This window comes from Hippichthys cyanospilos, chromosome 4 (assembly GCF_059441005.1).
Source record: "Hippichthys cyanospilos isolate Australia breed blue-spotted pipefish chromosome 4, RoL_Hcya_1.0, whole genome shotgun sequence".
NCBI classification, from domain to species: Eukaryota; Metazoa; Chordata; class Actinopteri; order Syngnathiformes; family Syngnathidae; genus Hippichthys; species Hippichthys cyanospilos.
The window spans coordinates 18,263,271-18,288,584 of record NC_142372.1 but is presented as its reverse complement, the minus strand read 5'-3'; the positions used below and the strand labels follow the sequence as shown (position 1 = coordinate 18,288,584).

Here is a 25,314-nt window from a genome sequence, read left to right as displayed (position 1 = left end):
AGCTTTACTTTTTTTTTTTTAATAGTCCAAATATTCACTCCCCGGTACTAGTATATTTTTCTTCAAGTTTCTTTCAACTCTTTTGCTGTAGGGTTGTCAAAAGATGACTGATACGAAAAAGATTAAGCACTAAAGTGATGAATCACTTCCGGAAATTAAATACTAAAGTAATAAACTACTATATACTACAGTCATTGATTACTTTAAAAACTAGTAATCGATTCCTTTAGTCCTTAATAATTTGTATACCTTATTTTGGGAGTTTAAAAATCATCTGGGTGTTTTATAGGCATTACTCCATAACTCCACATAATATGTCAGTAATAATGAACAGTGTAGTGTATATGATTATGGCTTATTTAGAAGATCCTTTGTCTTCGACAGGACACCTTTTAGTGAAGATACGTATGCAGGATAGCAGCTCTCTAGGACCGGCGTTGCACGCCCCTGCATTAGAGGAAGCCAATGCAGCATTCGTAGCAAGCATGGCGCAGCTGCGACATGCAGACATTTACTCAATGCGACGTTCTGTTGTACTGAAAATGGTTTATTCAAATATTAAAAACATTAAAAACCAAGCACTTCTCTATTAAAAAGCACATAAAATATATTGGTGTTCACTTGACACAGCAACATAACTACAGCGGCAGTTCTACAGCTTTGGGAGTAGTAAAGTCATAAGAACATATCAGTGCAAACCATATTGACTATTCTTAGACAATAGACACACAATAAAGACCAACAGGTACAAAGAGTAGAGATTTCACATAAATAATAATAATATTGCAAAAGGGTTTAAAACCGCAATGAAACACAAGTTTAAAGAAATTGTTCTTTCCCACTTGGAAAAAAACCCACAAGGTGTTTGCAATCCCGTATGATACCATCAAAGTTATGACACAAAGCAAAGTGAAAAGCAATTCAACCGTATCAGTTTTCACAGTACTTTGCTGGCTTCTTTGAAACAACATAACAGTGCAAGATCACATCGTTTTGACAACACATCCACGCCTAACTGTACAATAAATAAAATACCAACATGCACACATCTACTTTGAACATGGGAAAATGATAAATAAAGTCAAACTTGTTTTACAGTGTTTTCCCCATAGTCTTTTTGAAAGCCCTTGAAAAACTCAACAATATCCACCATTCAATATAGCAGAGATGACACAAGATGTTAGTGCAGGTTACAGTTTAAAACTGATCTTTGGTACGAACATAAGGCCTTGGGACTGTTTTAGTTCAGGACTCGCAGAAAAAAAAAAAAAAACACAGTGCAGTTTTGTAGAAGAAGCACACAATTTCACAGATTGTCCGTGCAGCATGACGATAATAAAGACGGCCTCGATTGGATGAATCCGCCTCTTATCTTATTGCATATTTTGGGAGTTTAGTTTGCACACAACAAGTTACACACGGGTTGAACATGTTGAAACTGGTTCAGGCAACTTAGTTCTGATTCCATTTCTAAGTGCATTATGGCTTCAACCGCATTTTAAAATCTAATAACTACCACGCTGGCGTTAAGGAGCGAGTTCATGGAGATTTGATCATAAACAGGCAATCGACCTCATGTTACTTGATTCCAATTTAGGATGACACGATTAACCATTGCATCCGTTTATCTTTCTAGCTACTCGATAACCTGCATTTACTCCATCTGTGATATACCTTTACATTTACGTTTGTACAAATCAGGGGTGAGGAACTGAAAGAACTTTTACATGGACCCAATATGAGCATTTCAGTTTGAAACAAATATAGAATCTCAAAGGAAGTGAATTGAAGGAATTAAAAAACAAAAATGACAAATCAAATAGCATAAGACAATAAAAATATTTTGGGGGGACGAATTCATTATGGCCTTTGAGAAATGAAATAGCCCCTGATAGAAAGTCCCCACTCCTGACATTTAAAGTATACAGACCATGCTAAGCCTTCTACACACAATTATGATTATTATACTTGATATTTACTGAATATTCTGTACAAAGTGCTTTGATTTATTTAAGTTGCATCACTTTTTAAGCATGCCCCATTGAAAAACTCACACTTGAGTTGGGGAGATTGCACGCATCATGTCTTAATTTCAGTGCAAGCATCATTTTTCTGGGCAATGTAGAATATATTCCACAATTTTATGAATGTTTCAATAATTTACGCAAAATACAAAACTTTTTCAAAATGAATTGCATTTTTCTTAAAAAAATGGACAAACATTAAAGGTATGCTTTTTTTTTTTTTTATCCCAAGCTTTTGTTCATGTGTCTCAAATGACATGAAACGCCTGCTGAAAAGAAATGACCAGCATTTTGATCAGAGCGCTGAGGCATTAATTCAGCGTCGGTTGGCACTTAAAAGTGGACAAACCGGATTGGGTCCATTTCAAATTCGGAAAACATCAAACCGATGACAGTCAACGTCATTCACCCCATCAGCCCGACGGTCGTATGGTCTTTGCTCTCGAGCCACTCAAGTCCAGCAGAACGCGTGGTTTCGTTGGTGATTTGCTGAAACAGCGGCTGATTGGCCAACTCCTCCGGAGCGGCGCTCTGATATTGCCCTTGTTGATGACCGGGGTCAAAGAGAAGATTTGCATCCAGCGTATTAAGGTCATTGATGCTACCGGACAGGTCCGAAGTCATTCTGAGCTCACAAGGGAACTCAGCCCCACCTGCCGCCAGCTCCGAAACTTGCTGCGGTAACTCATTGCCGGCAGGTAGGCCGCTGTCCGCTCGGATGTCTTTAAAGTTTCCGCCGAAACTTAACTGGGCCTGCTGGTGATGCTGCACCTCAGGGGCCACCTGTACTCTGCTATCGCTCGCAGTGAACAGCATTCGTTCATGATTGAGGTAATTCGGCCTTAGTGACATGCGTGCGTTGGCGGAGTCCATATGGATCGGGCTGACGTTCTCAGACTCGAGGATCTGAGTGAGATTCATGCGCGCTGCGTGGCTAGAAGGTAAATTATTCATGACCATACCTCGCGTGTTGTCATGGTCCCCATCAAGCTTGCCCAGAAGGACATCAGGGATATTTTTGGCCGCGCACTGCTGGCCCGGCATGGGTAGAAGCTCCGTCTGCATCATGATGTTGAGGGGCACCGAGCGACTCCTTTGCGCCATGTTGCCCACGCCAAGATTTCCCTGGTTGTTGGCCAAGATGTTTAACACCTCAGGTGTTAGCGGAGAGTTAAACGGGGAGATGCAATGCTGGTGGATATTGTGAAGGCCACCGGTGCCCGCGCTCCCCGCCAGGTTCCTCTGGTGTATGGCGGGGCTAACGCTGCGACATCGAAAAGATCCGCTCGCGGGAAGGTTGGAGGCTTTGTTATCCAGAGGAGCAGGCACGGCGAAGCCCTCCTGTTTGCTCGCGCTAGCCATGCTAGCCAGCTGCTGCTGCACGGGGGAAATGGGAGTCAAGCGGCCAAAACGGCCGTCGTGGTGCCTTGCGTGAGGGACGGCGAAGGCGTGGGGCTTTTGAAAGTGGTCATCCATGAGGCCCTTATAGCTGGGCAATATGCCCACAGTGCTATTTGATTTATTGAAGCTCCCACTGTTACTGTTATAGCTATTATTCATCCAGTCCAGCCTGGTCTTATCCGGGTGGGTGGCTGTTGGCCTCTGCATGGGCTTGACTGGGCTGCTGGAGACGATGTCGGCGTCGTGGAAACTAGCGATGCTGGAGTTGATGGGTGTAAAGGCAAAGGGATTCCGGCACTCCACGGGGCTGGGAGGTACAGTGCTGCTGCAGTTGGAGAGCGGCGTGCCGACTGGAGTGTGCCGACTGCTTCCCAGGGCGCTGTCCACCGGCGTGATGGGGGTGATGCGGGAGCAGGGGCTCTCTCCGGTCAAGCCTCGAGCGCCCATCATCTCCGAAGTGGGCGTGGGAGTCGGCGTTTGGATGAGATTGCTGGCGCCGCTGTTGTTTGCGGCATGGTAAAAAGTGTTCAGCGTCTGATTGGCGGGCATCATGTTGTGCGCCATCACAGCCTGCTGCCCTTGCGGCGTGGTTCCAAACTCATGTTTATTGTTAAGTTTCATCTGCTCTTCCATTTGGACCAGCTCTTCCACAATACTGTCTTGAGTTACGTCGTCATCAAACGGGAAGTACTCGATGTCTGTCTGCATGTGGAGTTCGCTTGGCGTGGATGCTTGATCCAAAAAATCCAGCGGCCCAGAAACTGGGTTGGCTTGAGCACAGGTCTGTGGCTGGGTATGTTGTAGACCTGCTGATGAGTTCGATGTATTCGATGTGGAATACACATTGGACACCATGTGCTCTTCTGGTTGCCCCATTATTGGGTGAGCGGTGGTACAAGTTTCCATAACATTGCAAGTGTTTTTCCTCTGTGTTTTGGCAACAGAGAAAAAGCCGCTGGCTCTGAAAGAGGCAGTGCCAGGTGTATGGACCTGAATGGGCAGACCAGAGTTCATTCTCATCTCCATCTCCCGGGCCACTGGAGCACTCTCGGGTCTTCGGCTCCCATATCCAAGGCTAGCGCTAACCTCTTCTGGGTGCGGGGACAGAAAAGCCCTCTTGACAGGAGAGGGGACAGGGCTGAGGCCTGAGCGCTTCCGGAAACTCTTCGTCGCAAAGATGCCTTCGCCAAATGAAGATCCTCTGTTGGTGTTGCATGTTGAGGTTGCTCTCATATTCTGACAGGAGGGAGCTAAATTCAGAGTGCTCATATTAGTCAAGTTGTTATTAATGTTGATGTCAGTTTCGTTGGCCGCAGTGGTGTTGGTGCTCGCAGGGACATTTGCATCATATTTGGAGCTTGATATTTCCTCCATGGCATGGAAGCCTTTAGTTTGAGGTATGGGTACGCTCGCAGCCCTCTGCGCTGTCAATGCGGTGCTCACATTTTGTTTTTCTCTGTTCATGTGGATACCTTCAACCTCCATTTCGACATCAATATCATGGCTATCAACCTGCTCGTGCCTCAACATCGGGGCCAGAATGGGGAGGGCGGAGGTGCTTCTCATATTTTGATGGGATCTCAAAATGTCTTCTGATGTGGTACAGCTGCTGATGCCTGCAGATGCAGGCCTCAAAGTGGTGCTTGTAAGGGAAGTAGTGGCATTGCTGCTGTGGGGTGCCAGTGAAATGGCTGTCATTTTGACCAAACTGACAGGACTGACATGACACGTGGTCATCACAGTCTTGATAGAGTTGTTGGCAATAATCATAGTGGAAGGTGAGCACAGAGCCATAGTGCTGGTGGTCGCTGGCTTGGGAAGGATTTGAGGGTAGCGTTGTCGAGATGTGCGTTCCCCCACTGGGCTTGGGAGAATATTTTGGGAAGTTTTGGGAGTTTGTTTCAATGGCTGAACTGGTTGGGTCACAACTTGGAAGTTGATAGGCAGCAGTTTGCTCTCTCCGGTGCCGACTGGACTAGCAGACATCATCTGGCTGCTATGCTGTGTCTGTGGACAAGAAATTCCATCAGGATAAGGTCACTCAATTGTAGTTACTGCCTGCTTACTAGTTCAGTATCGGTACAGAAATGGTACATTTTTAAAAAACGAATACCAAAACACAACAGAACAGATTCAAGATACTCCGTCATTGTTGTTCCATTAGCTCTGCACCCCCCCCCCCCCCCCCCCCAATAAAACTGTTGTGCAATTAAGACCTAAAAATAATTTAATATTTGTAAAAAATACCAGTGCATAGTAGTGTAGTTACCTCAAAAGAGACTAGAGCCCACCGTATACAGAACAGTACAGCCAAGACTACACTGCTATTTAATGTCATGTTCACTAGAGGGCATTATCGTGCTCTAATTTTATTTTTTATTTTTTTTTAATCTCTGCAGGTTAATGTATCCAGACATGCAATTTAATGGTTTGGGCAACCTTTATAGATGACGATTATCTTTAAAAAGGCCACATTTGACTAAATTTCATCTGTCACATTACAGGTAAAAAGCAAGGTTTTGCTGAGCTTTCTACAAAATAAAACTGTTCGTTAGGGAATTAAAAAACTTGTCAACGTTGCTATGTATTCATTGGTTACTTTAAACTTAATTCTAAACATTACTTTTTACTTTAGGTCTGTACAATAATTCTGCTAAACTGGATTGTGAACAGAATGCATTACAGTTCATGAAACTGTGACTCAGAAGCGCAGCGCAACAATGGCATCACCAGTAATGCTGGCAAAAGTTGTTACTGTGAAAAACAAGTGAACTGAACCAAGGCAGATCATTCACTTAATTGGGCATAATCTGGCACTTATTTTGCTGTCAGTGAAAAGCGATAACATTTTATCATCATTTACTGCTTTGCACACTCTTGGTATTCTCTCGATGAGCTTGAAGTAGTCACCGTAAATGCTTTTGACTTCTCTAGTGTGCCTTATTAAAGTAGTAAGTGAAATATCCTGCTTTATCAATGATGTCAGTTGTGTTGTGCAGAAATCAGGATAATACGCAGCAGACAGTCCTCTTGGACACCTGCTAAAATTCATATTATGACAAGAATCAATCAACTAAGTGAAGAAAAATAAAGTGGCCATTATTATTTTAAAAAATTAACAAAGGTGTGTCAACTGTTTAGTCCACGAGCGTAGGCCAACTGAAAATGAAAAATGAACCCCATGCATTGTTTCTCACCATGGCAGGTCTTGGGACAGCAGCGACCACAATACCAATTGTTGGCTGAGTCTTAGGAGAGACCGGGCTAGCGCATTGCCCACTGCTGTCATCCGCCATCTTGATCGGACTCTCTCCAGGTAAGGGTGAATTCAGCTTTTGTTCTTGTTGCCTCCTCTGGATCTTCCTCTGGAGCTGCTGCTTGGCATCGACAGTTGGAGACGACAGAGTTGTCGTTTGAGGCTGGAAGCAGTGTGCCTCGGCAGTGGGAACAAAAGCTGAGACTGTCTGCATAGGCTTAGCTTCTGAAATCAATGAAGTAAAAAAAATAAACTGTTACATGATTATACATAATCATCGAAGCAGTACCAACTACATAGTGAGCAAATTGTGTAATACTTGACCTCTGTGAGCTAGTAATACAATGGGTGAAGCGCTGGTTATGAACTATTGAAATGTTACAATTCCAGGATATTAAATATTTGATTATTTACATACGGGTGAAAACCCGGTCGAACAAGATAATGTAGCACCTTAGTACAAACACTGAGATGCACTAGTAGAATGGCTGTGTCTTAATAGAAACATTTTTTGCCACCACTGTATGACATTTATACACACTATTCGTACAACTCTGACATACAACTAGAAGCGTTAAAAATAACTCCAATAGCAACATACATCAAGAGCAGTACCTAGAACTTGCCGTTAGATGTCGCTGTAAGCGCAACACAAGAAAGACCAACTGGAGGCTCACCTGTTGCTGCGCCTGTCATAATAGTCAGAGCAGCCAGGGACTTGTTGCTGATGTAGTGGCTGTCCATCAGGAAGCGAGCCAGCTCTTCCACTGCGTCAAACGGCCGCTTCAGCACCTTTTGAGCCCACTCACACACCAAATCACAAGCCGCAAAGCGAACCTCCTCCTTCACGCTGCCGAGGTGGACCGCTGAGTCCGGTCCATCACACTGCAGCTGAAACACAATCAAATACAATCTTAAATTGGAAATTTTTCAAACTGAGACTGAAGAGAAACTGATTAAAATACAAATGTAAGAAAGAAAAATTAAAACAAGCTCACTCCTTCTCCAGTTTTGTGTAGCTCCAGACTTGGTAAACATGGAAAGTGAACAAAGGGTCTCTTCCTTAGTCCACTATAGCAATATGTAAGGCAGTGTTAAGACAAATCTTTGTAAAATTACAATACATTTTATATCCATCATTTCTTACACTGTAATGTATACCATCAGGTAAACCGCATATTATTACATTTCCAAAGACATTCAAATGTGGTTGACTTAAACAAAATGTCAGTCACCCTGTGTGACTGAAGGTCATGAATGCAAAGATTTGCACTTTGACGTCATAGGGACCCCCCCCCCCCCCCCCAAAAAAAAAGGTCATGCGTCATGAAGGTCAAGTTCAGAGCAAATTCCCCCCAGCACTTGTGTATTATGCGACTGCTTCCGAGAGGGAATTTATTTCATTTCACGTCTATATTTAGAGAGCTTATGAACTGTAAGAGCAGATGGCCAGTGAGTAGGGAACAGGCTGTTACAGTCCATTCCAGTGAAGGATATTTTGATTTTCCTCGCATGCCAAGTCGACGCGCCTTCATGTTGGGGAAGACATTTTTCATCATTTTTCCAAAGTCTGCAGCACTCAGTGGGTGGTAGTTGAGATTGTCACAGAAGCTTCTGAAGACCAAAAAGAGAATTGGAAGAAATTTAGCCAGTTTAGAGTACACAGTATTGATTCATTCTGACTTGTATCCATTCAAGCATTAAAAAGAAAAATCCATAAAAATATATTTGATTTATTGTACACAGATTACAGCAAGTTTAGATTTTGCTAACTATAGTATCTCTCACAGACTGCCAAAGACGTACATCTCCCTGCCGCAACAATAGGGTGGAGACGATTCATTGAGCAACTAAAATAATAAGATTGCGAAAACTTTGAGGCAAAATCTCCGCCTCCAAACTTTCCAGTGATTACCTCTAAACATCGACCAAAGTTACTTGCAGACTCACAAACCACTCCCTGCAGAAAAAAGGTTGTGAGAAAGACAGATTGTTCTAAATTTGGAATGATTTCACGATTAGAAAAGATGATATATTATGTAAAAGGTGAACCACAAAAGTGGCATAATGTATTGAAGACAACTAGCTCTGTGTTACAGTAAAACAGTGAGAAGGCCAGACAACATCAAAGTAAACTTTACCCTACCAAATAACATGAGGGCAGAAATCCTTAGGTATGCTTTGATTTTGAAGTTGTTCTTAGATGGTTGTCGCGACAACAGCTATTATTATTATTATTACTATTATTATTTCCGCTGCATGTACAGTTGTTCCCAGAGTGAGTTTAAACGTTGTTCGTCCCAATATTAACAACACAATTCAGTGTTTTAAAATATCATTCATTTACCCAATCAAGGCGCTAAAAAAAAAACGTAAACTTTAAAAAACGTAATCATGCTGACATTTTTATTGTGCGTGCATGTTGCCAGCATTTAGTGAAGTGTTTAGTATAAATTAGCCACTAGCCAGCAGTGCCTGAGTGCTGGTGAGAGCGGTCGGATTACTTTTGAAATTCTAACAACCTGATCCAGTTTCTGTGTAAACAGATGACTTTTGATCAAACCAGGTTGACCCAAATGTGCGTTCTCTGGTCATCACTTCATCTCATCGACCAAAACTTACGGAGGGAGACACATCTACAATCCTACTGTTCATATTAAAAAATAATGATTAAAAAAACCCATCAAAGAAATTACAAAACTAGGTCACTCATAATTAAATGGAAATGTATCACTTGGTCTTTTGTGTTTACATTTGTTAGCAAAACAAATGATATTTTATTTTTATCAAGGTAGCAAAATATTCACGAGCTGTAGCTTTACAGGTGAAATAGAGGATTCTCCAATCAATTTCAAATCACCTGTAGCAACATTTTGGTTTGTCAGTTAAAGAAATAAGCGATAAAATATTGGCAGATTGGACAAAGAGAGTTTTTAAAAACTGGAAAAAAAAGGCATACAAAAACACGAGCTTCTATGCATTTTCTTTAACTATTCAGTTTGTGGAAAGATCTCACCTGCATCTGAAACATGAGCCTGACTCACCTTTTTTCCTTTTGTTTGACCGCTAGAGCAATAATTTTGTTGCAGTCTGCTCAGTAAAAAATAAATAAATAAAAAATAAAAAAAAATAAAAAAAATCTCATCTTGTCTCATTCTCTTATAACTCAATCATCTCATGGGAACATCTCATCGTGCCTACTATATACAGAACATTGATGTCATGTATGAAAAAAAAATCAGATACTGTTCATTGTAATAGAGATGAATTTACTTCTTATGTTTGTTTAAAAAAATCAATGGAAAGAGACTTTGAAAAAAAAAAATCGCATGTTTAACCACAATGGATTATTTTTCAAATTTGTTCAGCCCCGTTCCACATTGGGCTGGCAAAATTGAATGTGTGACATGAAAGTCAGCGAATAAGAACGGACAGTTGGCTGGCTGTTAAACGCTAAACGTTAGCCACTCTGGTGTTGAGTGACGGTCGGGATAATAAAAAAAAATATGAGATGCCGTGAAGCTATAAAAAGAGAACAGTGATATGTCAAGGGATGACTGTATTATTAAACTGAAATGAAATAGGAATGAAAACGGCTTTTATGTTTTCGCAGTGGCGCACATTGTTATCCCTTATAGCATTTTCACCTGTTGAGCCCAAAGGCGCCAATATATCTAGGGGCGTTGGAGAGGCTGAATTTAGTCGACTTCGAAAGACACTTATGTAACACTGCAGGAGCATTTCAATGGCTGTCTCAGACTTTCCATTCTAATATTACCAGCACATGCTGCCCGATGATTCTCAGGCCTGCAGCGTCTATTTATATTGACGCTTCAGCCGGCGGTAATTTGGAGGACTCCCATGGTAATGTTGGTAGCAGCAGTTCTTTTATTCTTACCAAGGGAAACATTTACAAGTACTCACTTGTATTCATCATAAACTTCCTGTTTGGGGAGCGAGGTCTCTGGGTATTCCTCTAAGTGATTGCGGATCCAGTTGAAGGCATGCATCTGCTGCGTGCGACTTGATGACACAGCATTCTGATCACTGGCGGAATACATTCACTTATTTCAGTCAAACAGATATTCCACACCAATTCCCATTAACGTTTACCTTTTATCACTGCTGCCACTGCTGATGGGACCTGAAGGCAACTTAAGGTATAAGTAGAGTTTCTCGATGTCTGTGAACTTTTCAACATCTTGCTGTAGAGGGAAAAAGGGAGGAAAGGAAAATGTTATTTGTCAGAAAAAATAACACGATCTTTCACAAAGAGCAAAGGTCATGTGTTCCAGGCTCGATCTTAAGTAAAAAATAGCATTGTACAATTAGTTCAAACCTGGGACAAAGCCCGGTACACCGAAAAAGACCAGACACCCTATACCGAGCCAAACAATTTTGCGCATGCGTTCAAGTGCAGTAAGGAATGCTCTAATGTATATATTGGGGAAGTTGAGCTACCACTGGACATGTCTGAACAGATACAGACTAACTCTTCGGGTCGTGACACAGCTGTCTTCATGCAACTCAAGGAGAAAAAAAGGAGTGCTTTATTTACTGTAGAAAATTAGAGGGAGCTACTGTATGTACGTGTTTAAGTTTCCATTGAACTATTTAACACATGCTAATGACCCTGGAAGCTAAGATTTTTTTTTTTTTTCCCAACAAAAATGTATGTTGTCTAAAATCCATCCATCCATTTTCTTGAGCCGATTATCCTCACTAGGATGGCTGGCTTGTTGGTGGCTATCCCAGCCGTCTTCGGGCAGAAGGTGGGGGATACTCTGGACTGGTGACAAACAACCATTCACGCGTACAAAATTACACCTAAGGGCAATTTGGAGTGTCCAATACACTTTATTTGTCCATTACACAATATTTTCCCCTTTACTGAAAATGAATACAGGTTCCAAATATCGGTTATCATATTCCTTGACAATTAATGATGCCCTGGGGAAAAAAAAAGCGTAGGGTTCTCTCTTTCTCTCCTATACAAAACAGATGATTTGAAAAATTAGCCAAAGTTGCCAACTCCTGCTCACCTAATGACAACAAGCGTGATAGAAAATAAACAGATGGAAGGCATATCAGACAGAATATGAACACAAAATAGTGAGTTGGAAAAATATGGGATGAGATCTTTTTCTTCCCCTGTAGCTATGTTGGATACTGTCACTGGGCAAGCGACAGTGCGGGACAAGCTAACCTTGACTAAGTCCTGCCTGTTGATGAGGCATCCCCCTCAATTGAAGGCAGGCACATTTAAATGCAGAGATTGATTTGATCTCATTCGTATCCACTTCTTAAATGTAAATTAAGATGATGAAATAATCATGCAAATGTGTGAGTCGTTTTATGGCGGACAACAGCACTGCAATGATGGACATTCATTTCACGTTAGCGCAACACGCCCAATATGTAACCTCGTGTACCACCTTTACGACTGTTAGTACAGGGCTTTGTTTAATCAATGCTGTCTCCACGGTGTACACTACATAGCTACAGATCAGTACTATGCTAATAAGGAGACAAACGTTTTCAACGTACTACCTAATAGTATACGGTACCATTATTTCATCTAGCGATACAGCGTCATTAATAAGGCCAAAACCAAGCCTAGAAGGGGCCCTTCCTTTTCTGCATGTTTTGCACACAGAAGCATGACGTTCATTCATCATGCTCAGTCTTGGCTCACTTGCCCTTGACGTTGCCTCCTCAGCAGAGAGCGGCGATGTGTACTAATGATGCTCAAGGGGAAAGGGGCGAGCACGCTGAGAGGCCTAGTAAATGTTCTCTTTGCTGTGGACCACGCGAGGGGACCATGAATGAAATTGAAGTTGAAAAAAATTGAACATTTTGCATTCAATGTTCATTTTTCTTTTCAAAACTGCAGCCTATGCAATTTGATAGTGTATTCTATATTGTGATGTTGACTAGAATTTGATTATTGTTCAGCCGTAAATAAAACAGTCAATATCGGCAACTATGACTAGTCATTCGTTTTTTGTTGTTGTTTTTGCTATTCACGGCATAGCTGGGTTTATATCCCATGCGGACAACATGTGCACAATGTAAGGCTTTGGCAGGACTGGCTAATGCCTGCAGAAAAGTGTGACTATTCCTCCAGGAGAAAAAAAAAAGTCAAGATGCCACGCATCACACCAAACTCCTTCTTATACTGTATATTTTGAAATGAATAGAAATACTGCTGATTTGTTCATATCCTCTCAAAAACAACAAAATTATTGATTTAATTCTTATAAAGAAAAAGCTCACTAAAACTTTGCACCAATTTAGAGGTACCGTCCCCGATGTCCATGCCATGTTGTAGAGGTGTGTTAACCAGGACAACCCTACAACATCGAGAGCCTTTAAGAACTCCGATCTGACCGGAGGCCTGACCACCAAGGAGTTTTTTGACCACTGTGACTTCAGACCCAGAAATGGGATAGCCCACTTCGGAGTGTCCAGACTCTGCTCGCTTAAAGTGTCTGACTATACCTAAACAGAACTACTTGGCCCCACACAGCAGCTCAGGCTCCTTCCACGCCAGAGAGACAGAGACACATTCCATGTCCCAAGAGCTAGGTTCTGTAGCCGGAGATTGAAGCACCAAGGTGCCTTTGGTCGGCACAAAGCTCTCTTTGCAGCTGACCCTTTTGGCCCCTCCCACAGGTGACAAGCCCATGGAAGGGGGGACCCACGTTGCCTCTTTGGGCTGTTCCCGGTTGGGCCCCATGGATGCAGGCCCGACCGTCAGGCACTTACCTCCAGGCTCGTCGGTGACCCGCATCCGGGCAAGGAAAAACCAAAGCCAATAAATTTACTCGTCCTAAAGAGTCTGTGAGCCATGCTAAGTCTGGTCCTTCACCTAGGGCCTGTTTGTCGTGGGAGATCTTACTAGGGGTATAAAGCCCCAGACAATGCCACGATAAGGTGACAGCTCACAGCGGGGGCTAAAGAATACATGCCCGCTAGTATTGTTGCATTCCATGTGGGTTGCACCACCAATTGTGTTCAGATAGTCATTAAGGCTTATAGCACTATGGCACTGATGCAATTTTTAACCCCAACTATCACGTTTTGCATGGTTTATCAGCATTACATTAAAATAACTTGAGGTAAAATGGATCATCACACAATCAATTAAGAATAAGCATTCAAATGGTCTTGTCCAAACTTTGATCTGTGTCCGAAAGCTTTGTGCCATACCCCAGAAAAAGGCTCATGGTAGGGTCAGATTCAATGAAATCTGTAGCTCAGGATGCATCTCTGACATCCAAAGTCTGCAAAAGCCTAAGAATAAACACATCCAGTTATCCTTTTTTAAAATTCCAATCTCTGTTATTGTTGTTGTTGTTGTTAGGGAACCACAGGTTTCCAGGGGCAGGAAGCAGCCAAGATGTCATGAGAGTCAAGGGGGTTGGACGTACTGGAGGTCGATTCCCCAGGTCTCCATTTACTCACAGGGGATCTAATATAGTAGAAGTCTAGTTCTCTTAAAGTGACATGAAGTTAAAAACACATATTATGGAAAAGATATGTCTCAGAAGTCAAACAAAAGGAATGATATCTTCACATGCTTTAGGGAATATCTTAGAAGAAATGTACGTATGTGACAATACCTTATCCTCATTGAAATGGATGGCAATCCTGTTTCTTTGCATACATTGTCTTCTGTGAATTTTCTTGGCATTTTGTGTCAAATTCCCTTTGAACACTTGGATTTGCTCATTTTTAATCAACACAACAGGCCCATTTTTTCAAATATTTTTGAGGCCATCCTAAGACACACTTGATGTATTATTTGTCTCCATGTGTTGCCCCATCATTTCTGTTCAAATATCTGTTGCCTTGTTTTAAATATGCAACATTTATTTCTTTTTGTTATGACTTTTAAAGTGATAATTAACGTCACTAGGGAGTGTCAACAAAGAGCATGACACCTGTTTTTTGAGGAAAAAAAAAACGCTCACCAACTGCCAAACTAAACATAAATAAAACAACAAACATAACTGTCCAAATCCAAAGCCAGATATTTCCGCCACCATCTTATTTTGATTGTGGTCACTTTGGCTTTCATTTGGAGTTATTTGAATATAATAAGAACAAAATGAGTTTGAAACCAAAAGAATACTCACCAGAATGTTGTCCACTTTTGATTGAACTGATTTGCTGTAAAGAGGAGATAACGGTATAAATTAGCATGCTCATAGGCTGTGTAACCTGAGTGCTGGTGCGTGTATTTATAAAGCAGAGGAATGTCTGGCATGAGTTGACCCTCCCTTCAGCATCTCTCAGGTCATGTAGCCCACCACCATGGACACATGCTGTCACATGCAAAAAGACAAGGCTCTTTTACGCACTTCCCCCATGACAATTCCAACATTAAGGGGTATTTTCTAATGGTAAATTCCACTGTTTTGTGGACAATAAAACAAAAATCCAAGCAAACATTTTAAAAGAAGGATGAATCTCAACAAGTGGCGATCCTGAAAAAAACCTATGCAAAGACTTTAACACAGAACCTTAGGTGAGGTAGACACTAGACATACTAGCCAGTACTTCACAGGGCTGCCCTATTCACAGTATTTATTTTCCTATGGGAAAATGACTTTGAGCACTCCTGACTGGATTATCTTTGAATCAAAAGGTTCCACTGTGCATTGGGTTTATAGAATAAAAACCGACCAACGCGTGTTTGCATTTGGGGCAAATCACTGCCCATCTACCATAATGGCTAGTTGCATAAATGGTGGTTTTGTTTGTGCTAAGCCACTTTTTTTTCCTCGTAAAAAAACAAAACAAAATACTGGGCCTAACACAAATTAAGGAAATGCGCAAGGTCCATACAGCAAATATTTGTCTGTCAGTAAACAGCTGCTACATTTGCTTTGCTGATTCAGAGTGGGATTGCAGCAGCGGCGACAAACAGACTTGTCCAGGTTTAATTCCTAATCTGCAGACAGGTCAGTTTGTTGTTGACAGCGAGACAGAAGGTACACGCGGGTCACATTTAAGGACACCGGCTTGGCCCGGGTCAGCGCGGCGGCCCTAAGCCGTGCCGAGAACAGTTCACTTTAATTCGCTGTTACCAGGAGGCCAGGGATCTCTCATTAGCTTGCTTTCAGGACACATTTAGCAGGTCCACTAAATTGGACCTGAGATCTGTTTCTTCCGACTGACAGATTAGAGGCAAACTGGTACTTGAAAGAGATTAAACAGATCCATTAAATTCCAGTCTCGATACTGGCTAATGATTTTCTTCGCTGCTACTCTTCCATCACCTGCTCACTGGCAGAGGACTTTCCTTGTCTCTGGACGTATGAGCTCTTTGTTCAGTCATTTTGACAGCATGAAATGGCAGCGTTTGGTTTTGTTCAAGTTCACAGGGAAAATGCTCATTCTTTTTTCCCAAAAGGAAGTAATTTAATTCTTTTACACAACTTATCTATCCATTACACTGTGTAACACATCCATAATTGTCTCTCATCTAAATGTATCAAAAGATGAAATAATCAAATGCAAATGTGGGTAGAATATTTTTCTTTATTTCTGGTTCCAGGCTCAGGCTAGTCATTTTTATTTTATTCAAGGCCTTATTTTCAATTATGTTTATGTTGTAGTTCTTTCGTTTTTAGGGTTCGAAAATGCACTGAGCGATGCCATAATTGGATGTCTGTGTGTAGGCATGTCTCTGTTTTTCCTAATTAGTATGCGATGGGGTTTCGATTTTGAATACTTTAATACAGTGCATGTATGTTTAGAATTTCACATGTGCTGGTGTTGCTTCATTCACAAAAGTGTTTGTTGTTGTAGAGATAAACAAAATGGACAATATAATATACAGTGCAGACTACAACAACGGTAATATTCAAATATTTTTGCAAATGTCAACACCCAAAAACAGATGAGCCGTCCCCCTGAGAATAATAAAAATGACGTTTCTTCTTAATTCCTATTCCACAAACGCAATATTAATCACAATGCCATTCAGATGCAGGAGGGTGCATGGAACATACAATTGTACAGAACTTTTTTTTTTGGCTTCCTTTTTAAATTAAAGCATTCGGGGATCATAGTTTGTGTTGGATCAGTGTTTTAAACTAAATGGCGTGACCAGCAGCAAATTGTGAAAATCCCACTCTAAAAAGGATATAACACTGTAATCTAAATGCCTAAGGATGCCACAAGATGACACAAGTACAGTAAACTCACTTTCTTGCAAAACTGTAAGCCAATTTTCTAAATTTGTGGTGCATTGTACTCAGGTTCAAGTAGCCATTCTTATCATGCTCTGTTAATCAGGAACCCAATAAAAAATGGACTCGTGGCCTGTTGTGGGTACCAGGCCTTACTTTGGAACCCAGATTTGAAATCAGTGATTGGTGACCTAATCATCACTTGTGCCATTATTAAATTTCACATAACAGTGCCTCCCCAAAATCTCATTTGACGACTACAAATTAGGGCGGCACGATGAATCGAATTTTAATCGTGATCGCAATTTTGGCTGCCACGATTAATTAAGGTGATCCTCGGCGATATTAACATTTAAAGAATCAAGCACTTTTTTTTTTATTACAAGTCAACTCAAGCACTTTGCCATCATACCACCAGGAACATTGTTTCCCAACTGTCAATTGAGACCCATTTTGAAAAATCCATTTGGCAAAAAATTGGGATGAATTCGGTTTGAAATCACCGAACATTACATTTTGACCGCTAATTGATTAAACTGTGCTTAAAACTAAATAATGTGTTTGGTTCTAAGCAGGCTTATTTTTTTCATTGATTTGCACTCAGCAATAAGTTAGCTGTGTGCCAAGTTTTTGGCACGTTTTATGATTTTTTTTCATTATTATTTATTTTATTTATACATTTGAATTTATTATTATTATTTGTAAGTACCAAGCCTTGAAGTCTTGTTTATATACGGCTTGTTTAAAAAAAAAAAAAGGACAATAAATAGACATGTTGATGAATAACACGATGAAAAATCGTGATTAACAATCGTGATTTCAATTGTGACCAAAATAATCGTGATTATTATTTTGGCCATGATCGTGCAGCCCTACTACAAGTAATTTATGTTCGTTCACCTTTCTATGCCAGCGAATTATGACAGGCAGCAACAAATACTGTAAATGCTATTCTGTCATAAAGTAATCCCAGTATCCACGTTTTTTTATTTGGTGGTGGGCTGAGAGATCTTCTTCAAGTAAAATAGTGTTAAGTAAATTCAGAAAGCAGAGTCGCCCCTCACCAGATGGAGTTCTTGATCCGGAGCTGCAAAGCGCCGGCCTCGGCGCCCTGCAGTCCGGACAGCAGACCGGGTTGGAAGCTGCCCGCCCCTCGGTCCGCGTGTTGCTGTTGTTGCTGCTGCTGCTGCTGCTGCTGTTGCTGCTGCTGTTGGGGGTCCTCCTCGGCCATCGCAGGTATCCTGGGCCGGACCGCGGAGCGCCGGACGAGGAGGCGTGGAGGGGCCGACTCGACCGGGCGGTCCGGCGGGTTAAAGAAGGAGAAGTCGTCGCCAAACTAAGCGGACATGGTCACGATCATCAGCGCGCCGCGTGTTGTTGTTGTTGTCGTCGACAGCCAGCAAGCCTCGTCCGACATCACGCCCCTGCAGCCTGCCGCACTTAGCAGTCTTCATGGGAAAGAAGCGTCAAACATTCGCCGCTGCGTGAACGGAATACGTAAACGTCCAAGCAATGGGAGGACGTGTGAGGAACAACAAGCTTGTCCCTCCGGTAGCTCTCACCTTACGGGAGTTCTCCAAGGCTGCATGTGCATGTGCGCCGCGTAGTAACTGTCAGTCTCGCGCATGCGTATTGACATCCACAGCGTAAAAAAAAAACAAAACAAAAAAAAAACCGTCAGCATAACGTAAGGATGCCCGTTATTGCAGGGATGGGCATGCAACCCCCGACATCACGAAGTTGCCACTTGATTATTTTTTGTTTCCCTTACAAACCGCCAAAAATAAAAATAAATAAATAAATAAAAAATTCTTTTATAGAATATAGAAAAGTATTTTACAATTCACGTTGATAACATCGTAAATGAAATCGTTTTAAAATAATTCAACCGAACAAGTATCACCTTCTGTTTCCTTTTTAAATTATGAATCAATTCAACTAATTAAAATGAATACTGAATGTAAGATGGCTTCTCTTACAATACACAAGATAAATCCCTCTCTCGATGCTCTATTGCACGTGTGTCAAATTCAAGGCCGGGGGCCAAATCTGGCCCACCACATCATTTTATGTGGCCCACAAAATATTAGTAATGACTTCAAGGTTCCAACTAAAATATCAAAGCTGCAGGTTGTCTTCAACTTTAAAAGAATTTGACAAACAACAACAAACCCAGGCCTCTTTTGAACAGTTTTTACTGGCCTCTGACCTCTAAACTAGGTAATTGCGTGATGATCATATTTAAAATTGATTTGAGTTCACGGTCATAGTGGCCCTCTGACAGGAACTAGAAATACAATTTGGCACACGATTAAACTGAGTTTGACACCCCTTCTCTGTCGGCACAAATGAAAAGATAGAGCATTCATCACATCAGGGGCGTCAAATTCACTTTTGGCACGAGCCCTTTATCAATTTTAAATGTTCTCACGGTATTACTGTACAAAATAAATTGATGACTTAGTAGTTTTGAAATCGGAAGTATGTAAAGCATAACCGTTTGTCGATTTATAGCAAGGGTCGTGGAAATAAACATAATTTCGCTGGCCACATAAAATAAAGTGGAGGGGGCCAGATTTGGCCCCCGGTCCTTGCGTTTAACACATGTACATTACACAATACTGTACAGACAAATAGTAAGCTGTTTTGCTTTATATTAATACAATGATTGAATGTCATCAAAACAAATAGTAGTAGTAATAACCGGTATATATAATACCGAGTATTAGTATCAAACAATTCGTGGGCGGGTTTATTTTATGCGACGGTTATTTTAATTTTTTAACTGCGCCAAGTGTTTGACGTATTAACAGACACGTGATAAGGACAATACAATGACGTACGAAAGCAGTTTTAAATATCAAATGTAGTAATTATACCAAGTCATTGGTGGAGCTAATCGAGTCCATAACGTATGCATTACATTGTTACTTGCTGTTTATATATAACTGTTGCTTATTTTCGCAAGCCTTTTTGTCGACCGGAATATGTTCACCTGATATGTTTTAATTCGGCACCCGTAGTTTACGATTGTTGCTGTAGTTGCTGGGCAACCAGGATTGTATTTTTCTTTGACACGTCCTGAAGTTGTCCTGGTAAGCCATAAAATTAAAATATTTATAGATCATTACTATTAAAGTGTGTCGCGATCATTTTGTTTCCATTCTAATGGGAAAAGAAGTTAACATGCCAGTGCTAGTTTAGCTCATTTACTAGAAGTACACCGTTTTAATGTCAGTAAACAAACGACTTTGGACACAATGGACAATGTTGTTTTGGCTGCACGAAGTGACAATTACTACTGTTTGAATCCTATCAAAACAATAAATCTGAGCGAATTTCCATCCTCAGGTCCAAGAGTTTTGTAGATCACCAAAGATGCCTGCGAGTGACCTTTTGGCTAAGGAGGAGAAATACAAGTAAGAATATTCTGCTTCATTATTTGAACCATTTTCAGTATGCATTGTGACCAAACGGTGATCCAAAGTAGACTTTTGATTCATAAAATAATAATATTTGCCCTCTTTTTGATTATTAACAGAAACCCAAAGCTGATTTCTTAGAAATGGTGTGTTCAAGTAGAGTTAAAATTTTACACTTCTTTTCTTTAGGCTGCTAAATGCAAAGCTTGAGGCCAGAGCAGCTAATCTGGCAATGCAAGCAGATCAACTGAAGGTACACAAATGCGAAGGATGCTTGTCAGTCTAATTTTATTGCTCTCATTGCCACACTCATTCATTTTTTACAGTATTCATTTTTATATATGATTTTTTTCTTTTTAGAAAGATCGGGATGACTTTCTGTCAAAGCCTTCAAGTACGCTCCCATTCAAGGATTTTCAGGATGAAAAAACCCTGAGGTGATTACACCCAATCGGGTAGCATGAGGGGAACACTTTGCCTTGCCGTATGTTCCTACATGCATTCATGCTTTAGGTTAACTCTAAACTAAATTGTCCATAGTCCTTATGTGAGTGTAAATGTTTGTTTGCTTCTATGTGGCCTATGATTAGCTGGCAAAAAGCCCATAGTGTACCCCGTCTCTAGACCAGAGTCAGTCAGTACGAGAAAATGGATTCATCACCAATTTCATTGATGCATCTTAAAATATTTTCCATTCTCTTGCAGTAATGCCAGAGATGGCGAGACATCTGTGCCGAAGACTCACAAGGTATCCTTATGAAAATCCACTGAAGTACTTATTCAGTATGCTTGGTACCCGCTTATGGTAATTCATGTACTTGTACACTCATTGTCCTTACTTTAGTTGTGAGACATTATAGCTTTCTTTTTAGATTTTTTTTTCCACTGTAGTGCCACTTTTGCCCCAAATCTATGCAATTGTTCCCTACTTCTGAGCTCCTGTACTGCACTATTAACATTACAAGTCACAACTAATAGAAATGTGCTATATTCTAGAAGTCTGCTGAATCCTACTACTAGCACCAAAGTGCCCACTAGTAACACGTTCTACTACTAGTGTGCAGAAATGTCATACAGTTACGAAAGACAATGTTACTCGTAAGACATTCATTTGACTATGTAGTGCTGAATTGACTTAAGAGGAAGGACACAGAGCGGACTAGTGCATGGACCTTAAATAAAAGAAAATACTCAAATGGCTTAATACCGCTACCTTGTTCAAGATCCATGCATCAGACAACTGGAGAAAAATGAGGGCTAGCACTAAAGAAATACAGTCCTCCCACTAGCTCGCTCAATTTTCTTAGAAATTAAGACAAAAGCCTACTAGTGGACCTTAAGCCGATATCAAGATTGTCGTAAATGCATAAACAGCTATGCCTATACCACCCAATAATATTTATGATAGTAAAAGTCTTCATTATTTTTAATAGTTCAAAAGTCTTCTAATGACAGCAGTTAATCTAAAACAAATAACTCATGAATTTTACAATCTATTCCTAGGTGGAGCCCAAAAAGTCCCAAAAGTCTGAAAAACAAGCGCCTCATTTGAGCCCAGCGTGAGTTGCAATTGGATAGAGTGACAGAAGCAATAACGCTACGCTAGTGGGTCAGGTTCCAACGGCAAAGTGGGTTTTATGTCGACTTGTAGGGTTCGTGGGGACACTGTAGGAGCGGCGGGAGATTCGGCAGAGTCGTTTGTGGCGAAGACGATACAAAACGTGGAGGACAGGATGAACCGTTTTGTACATCACGACAATATGTTCAGCGACGGAGACAACGAAGGGACGGGTATGTGGCTTGTACATTCATCCGCTAAATAATAATACACGAGTGATAGAAGAATAAAACTATCACAGTATTTGACTGTGAATTTGTTTTCAGGTGTTTCAAGCGCACAAATCCATGCCCTGATGGCCAACATCAAGATGATGCAAGAGGAAATGGATGAGCTTCTGAGTGACAGGAAGAAGAAGGTACCATGTACAACAAACTGTATTGGCCACCTTATGCCGGTAGAGGACGACAGAGGTCCTTATTATCATTGTGGCTGGCTCAGGATGACGAAAACCACAAGCTGCACATCAAAGTCAAGCAGATGGAGGAGGAGCGGATCAAGCTCCAGAGGACCGTCAACATCCAGCAGACAAAGATGGACAAACTCAAAGCTTCCGAAAGTGAAGCGGCTGTCAAATGTGACAGCCTTCAGCTACAAGTGTCCGCTTTACAAAAGGTATGAAAAGTCGAGGGACGCTTACTTTTTCCACTGGTCTGCACTCAGGCTGTCACTGATGATTATTTCAATTGTTGATTAATTGGCAATTATTTTTACAATTAGTCGACTAATTGCGATTTTTTTTAAATTTATTTCTTGAAATTAGGTAGAGCTCTAAGGCATATTCCAAATAACCTCATGAGCCCTTTACTTCACCTCAAAGACAATACCGTATATTTAACATACCTCTAGAACTTGTGGAATTATACAAAAATGAAGTACAAAATTACAACATTTTTAGGTTACAATAACCTCAACAACAAATCAACAAACAGTTATGCTTTACTTCTGATTTCAAAACTGCTAAGCCATTAATTTGTTGTGTATAGTAATTATACCATGAGTCGATTTAAAACGGACTTTGTTTCCTCATCATATCGGCCCAATGAGGGAAGTTGTTGCTACACAAGGGCCCACGACAAAAATGAGTTTGACACCTCTGCGAGTCCATCACGTCAAAAAAATGAAAATAATACAAAATAATGTAGTTACTAAGATAATATTAACATTTTACTGCAGAATGGGGCTGAATAAGTGGATTGTCCCTTTATCGTCGGTTAAAGAGGTTAGAGAGCTAAAAATATTCCAGGAGACTGTCTTTGTAAAAATTTCCCAAAATCATTGCGCTAAACATTTAATGTATTGAAAAGGGAATTAAAATAACTGTCGACAAAGATTTGTGACATTGGAGACAATGTAAAAAGTTTTTAGTATCTGTGGGAAACCTTGTAAAATTCTAAATGTGTTTTAAGAAAAAATGTGTACTCTTACAACTTTTATTATTGGTTTGAGCTCAATGAAAATAGACTTTTATTATTGGTTTGAGCTCAATGAAAATAGACTAGAATAGAATCGGGTGTTCGACTGTTAATCTAACAAATTTGTCAATTGAAAAACAGTAATTAAAAGAAAAAAAAAACAGCTTAATATGGCTGCGATGCTGACCTCCCCCCCCCCCGTGAAAACGCAATGTTACCTGCAGGAACTAGACAAGCTGAACAAATGTAGCAAGCAAGGAGCGGCTGCGCACAACACGGTGGAACTCCGCTTGACCAGAGCTCTGGAGGAGGTGGAACGCCTCAAGTCGGAACTCAACAAAACCAAACAAATGAACAAGGCAAGCGGGTTTATCATGCGAATACTGAATCTTAAGATCAAGCGCCTCGGTTGGCGGACACATTTTTCACAAAGCTTTCGAGCTCCAAAGTGCTCTCGGGAATTCTTTTCTTTTCCATTTCCACCAAGGAAAAGGTCAATGAGGAACAGCATACTCGGGAAAATCTACTGATGGAAAACAAACTGCTAAAAAGGCAGAAAGGGGAGCTTATCATCGGGTTAAAAAAACAGCTGAAGCTGATCGACGTTCTCAAAAGACAAAAGGTGCCCTTCTCTACTTTTATCGGAAAGTCATTACTTTGTGGTCATGTTCAAATGTCTTTCTGAGCAGATGCATCTTGAAGCCGCCAAGCTGCTGTCTTTCACAGAGGAGGAGTTCATGAAGGCGCTCGACTGGGGCAAAACATGAATGCTATCAATATGATGGCTCTGCAAAGTCATGGTGGATTTTGCAAATTTCTTATGTATCTACAAATTGTCATGCTGGGACACATTGAATTCTATTCAATAAATTATGAAATGTATTCAAAATGAAAATCATTGAGCCCATGCTTCCATTTTTTTTCAAAATGAAAATCATTGAGCCCATGCTTCCATTTTTTGTCATGTTTTACACATGACCGCATACCAGGTTCAAAGACTAAGTAACCTTGCATAATTCCTCGTGACGTTTGTAGATGGATTTTTGAAGGGGCGGGGGGGTTCGGTGGGAGAGTGGTTAGATTAGCACGTCGGCCTCACAGATGACTTCCATCCCAGCTCCTTCCAGCCTTCCTGTGAGTAGTTTTCATGCTCTCCCCGAGCCCGTGTGTTTTTTTCTCCAGGCACTCAGCTTCCTCCCACACTTCCCCAAAAATACATGCATGGCAGGTGTATTGGACACCCTAGAATTGTCCTGAGGTGTGATTGGGTCCGTGATTGATTGTTTGTCCCTCTGTGCCCTGCAATTGGCTGGCAACCGGTTCAGGGAAGATAGCTGGGATACGCTCCGCCATGCCCATACCATTTGTGAGGATAAGCAGCTAAAATAATGACCACCTTCTGGTTGTTTTTTTATGGCCGCCAGAGGGCACTAAAAGCATAAAAATCTCTCAACCTTCATATTTTGCAAATATTTTACCAAGTTTGACAGACTACTGGGCTAGATGTCCTTTTTTGTATAATTTGGACCAACATTTTTGTCATCTTAGGGTCACGCATTTTGCGTTATAATCATTACAGTAACCTCGATCACAGAGCCCGATTGCATTGAAAAAAGAAAACGGAGCAATATCTCAGAACCAAGTTGAATCGTGATCGTGCAACATCTTTGATATGTCTTAATTGTGGTTTTGAGGTTTATATGGACATGTCAAGAAAAGTCCAGCTCTGTGACGGTCTTCACTGTAGAACTTTACAGGAATTCAAGCATAGAAGCATTCATGGTCATGTATCCAGGGCCGAAAAGCCAACTTTGTGGGGACGTTCATTAAGATGAGGTAATTTATTTCGATTTTTTTCTTTTTTTGTTAAAAGTTGTATGTTCATATAGATATATGTATATGTACTGTACAGTATATATATTGTTTGCTTGTATTGGTTTCGTGAGAAACAAGTTGTTAACGGTGATCATTTCAAT

General features: G+C 41.0%; 2 protein-coding genes across 5 annotated transcripts; one reads left to right on the top strand and one right to left on the bottom strand.

The window, feature by feature from the left end:
- Positions 1-526: 526 nt before the first annotated feature.
- Positions 527-18,435, bottom strand: LOC148424871 (DNA-binding protein RFX7-like). Its single transcript, XM_088413060.1, has 9 exons — positions 17,948-18,435; positions 14,823-14,856; positions 10,795-10,886; positions 10,606-10,728; positions 8,179-8,295; positions 7,680-7,764; positions 7,359-7,572; positions 6,623-6,906; positions 527-5,432 (listed from the first exon to the last, which is right to left on the bottom strand). Exons 1-9 carry the CDS (start codon positions 18,112-18,114, stop codon positions 2,430-2,432), a joined length of 4,119 nt encoding a protein of 1,372 aa, XP_088269186.1. The 5' UTR covers positions 18,115-18,435; the 3' UTR covers positions 527-2,429.
- On the top strand, positions 2,470-24,233 carry tex9 (testis expressed 9). Of its 4 annotated transcripts, none has more exons than XM_088413038.1 (14): positions 2,470-2,722; positions 6,631-6,741; positions 17,951-18,434; positions 20,235-20,302; positions 20,495-20,558; positions 20,666-20,742; positions 21,011-21,053; positions 21,809-21,864; positions 21,957-22,096; positions 22,190-22,281; positions 22,365-22,538; positions 23,563-23,697; positions 23,826-23,960; positions 24,028-24,233. In XM_088413038.1, the coding sequence occupies exons 3-14, from the start codon at positions 18,396-18,398 to the stop codon at positions 24,103-24,105; spliced, it is 1,101 nt and encodes a 366-aa protein (XP_088269164.1). In that variant the 5' UTR covers positions 2,470-2,722; positions 6,631-6,741; positions 17,951-18,395; the 3' UTR covers positions 24,106-24,233. The 4 variants fall into 4 exon arrangements, with proteins under 4 accessions (XP_088269164.1, XP_088269163.1, XP_088269165.1 ...); XM_088413037.1 differs by lacking the exon at positions 2,470-2,722 and adding an exon at positions 4,494-5,461; XM_088413039.1 differs by lacking the exons at positions 2,470-2,722; positions 6,631-6,741 and having other exon boundaries at positions 13,934-18,119; positions 18,280-18,434.
- The last annotated feature ends 1,081 nt before the right edge of the window (positions 24,234-25,314 follow it).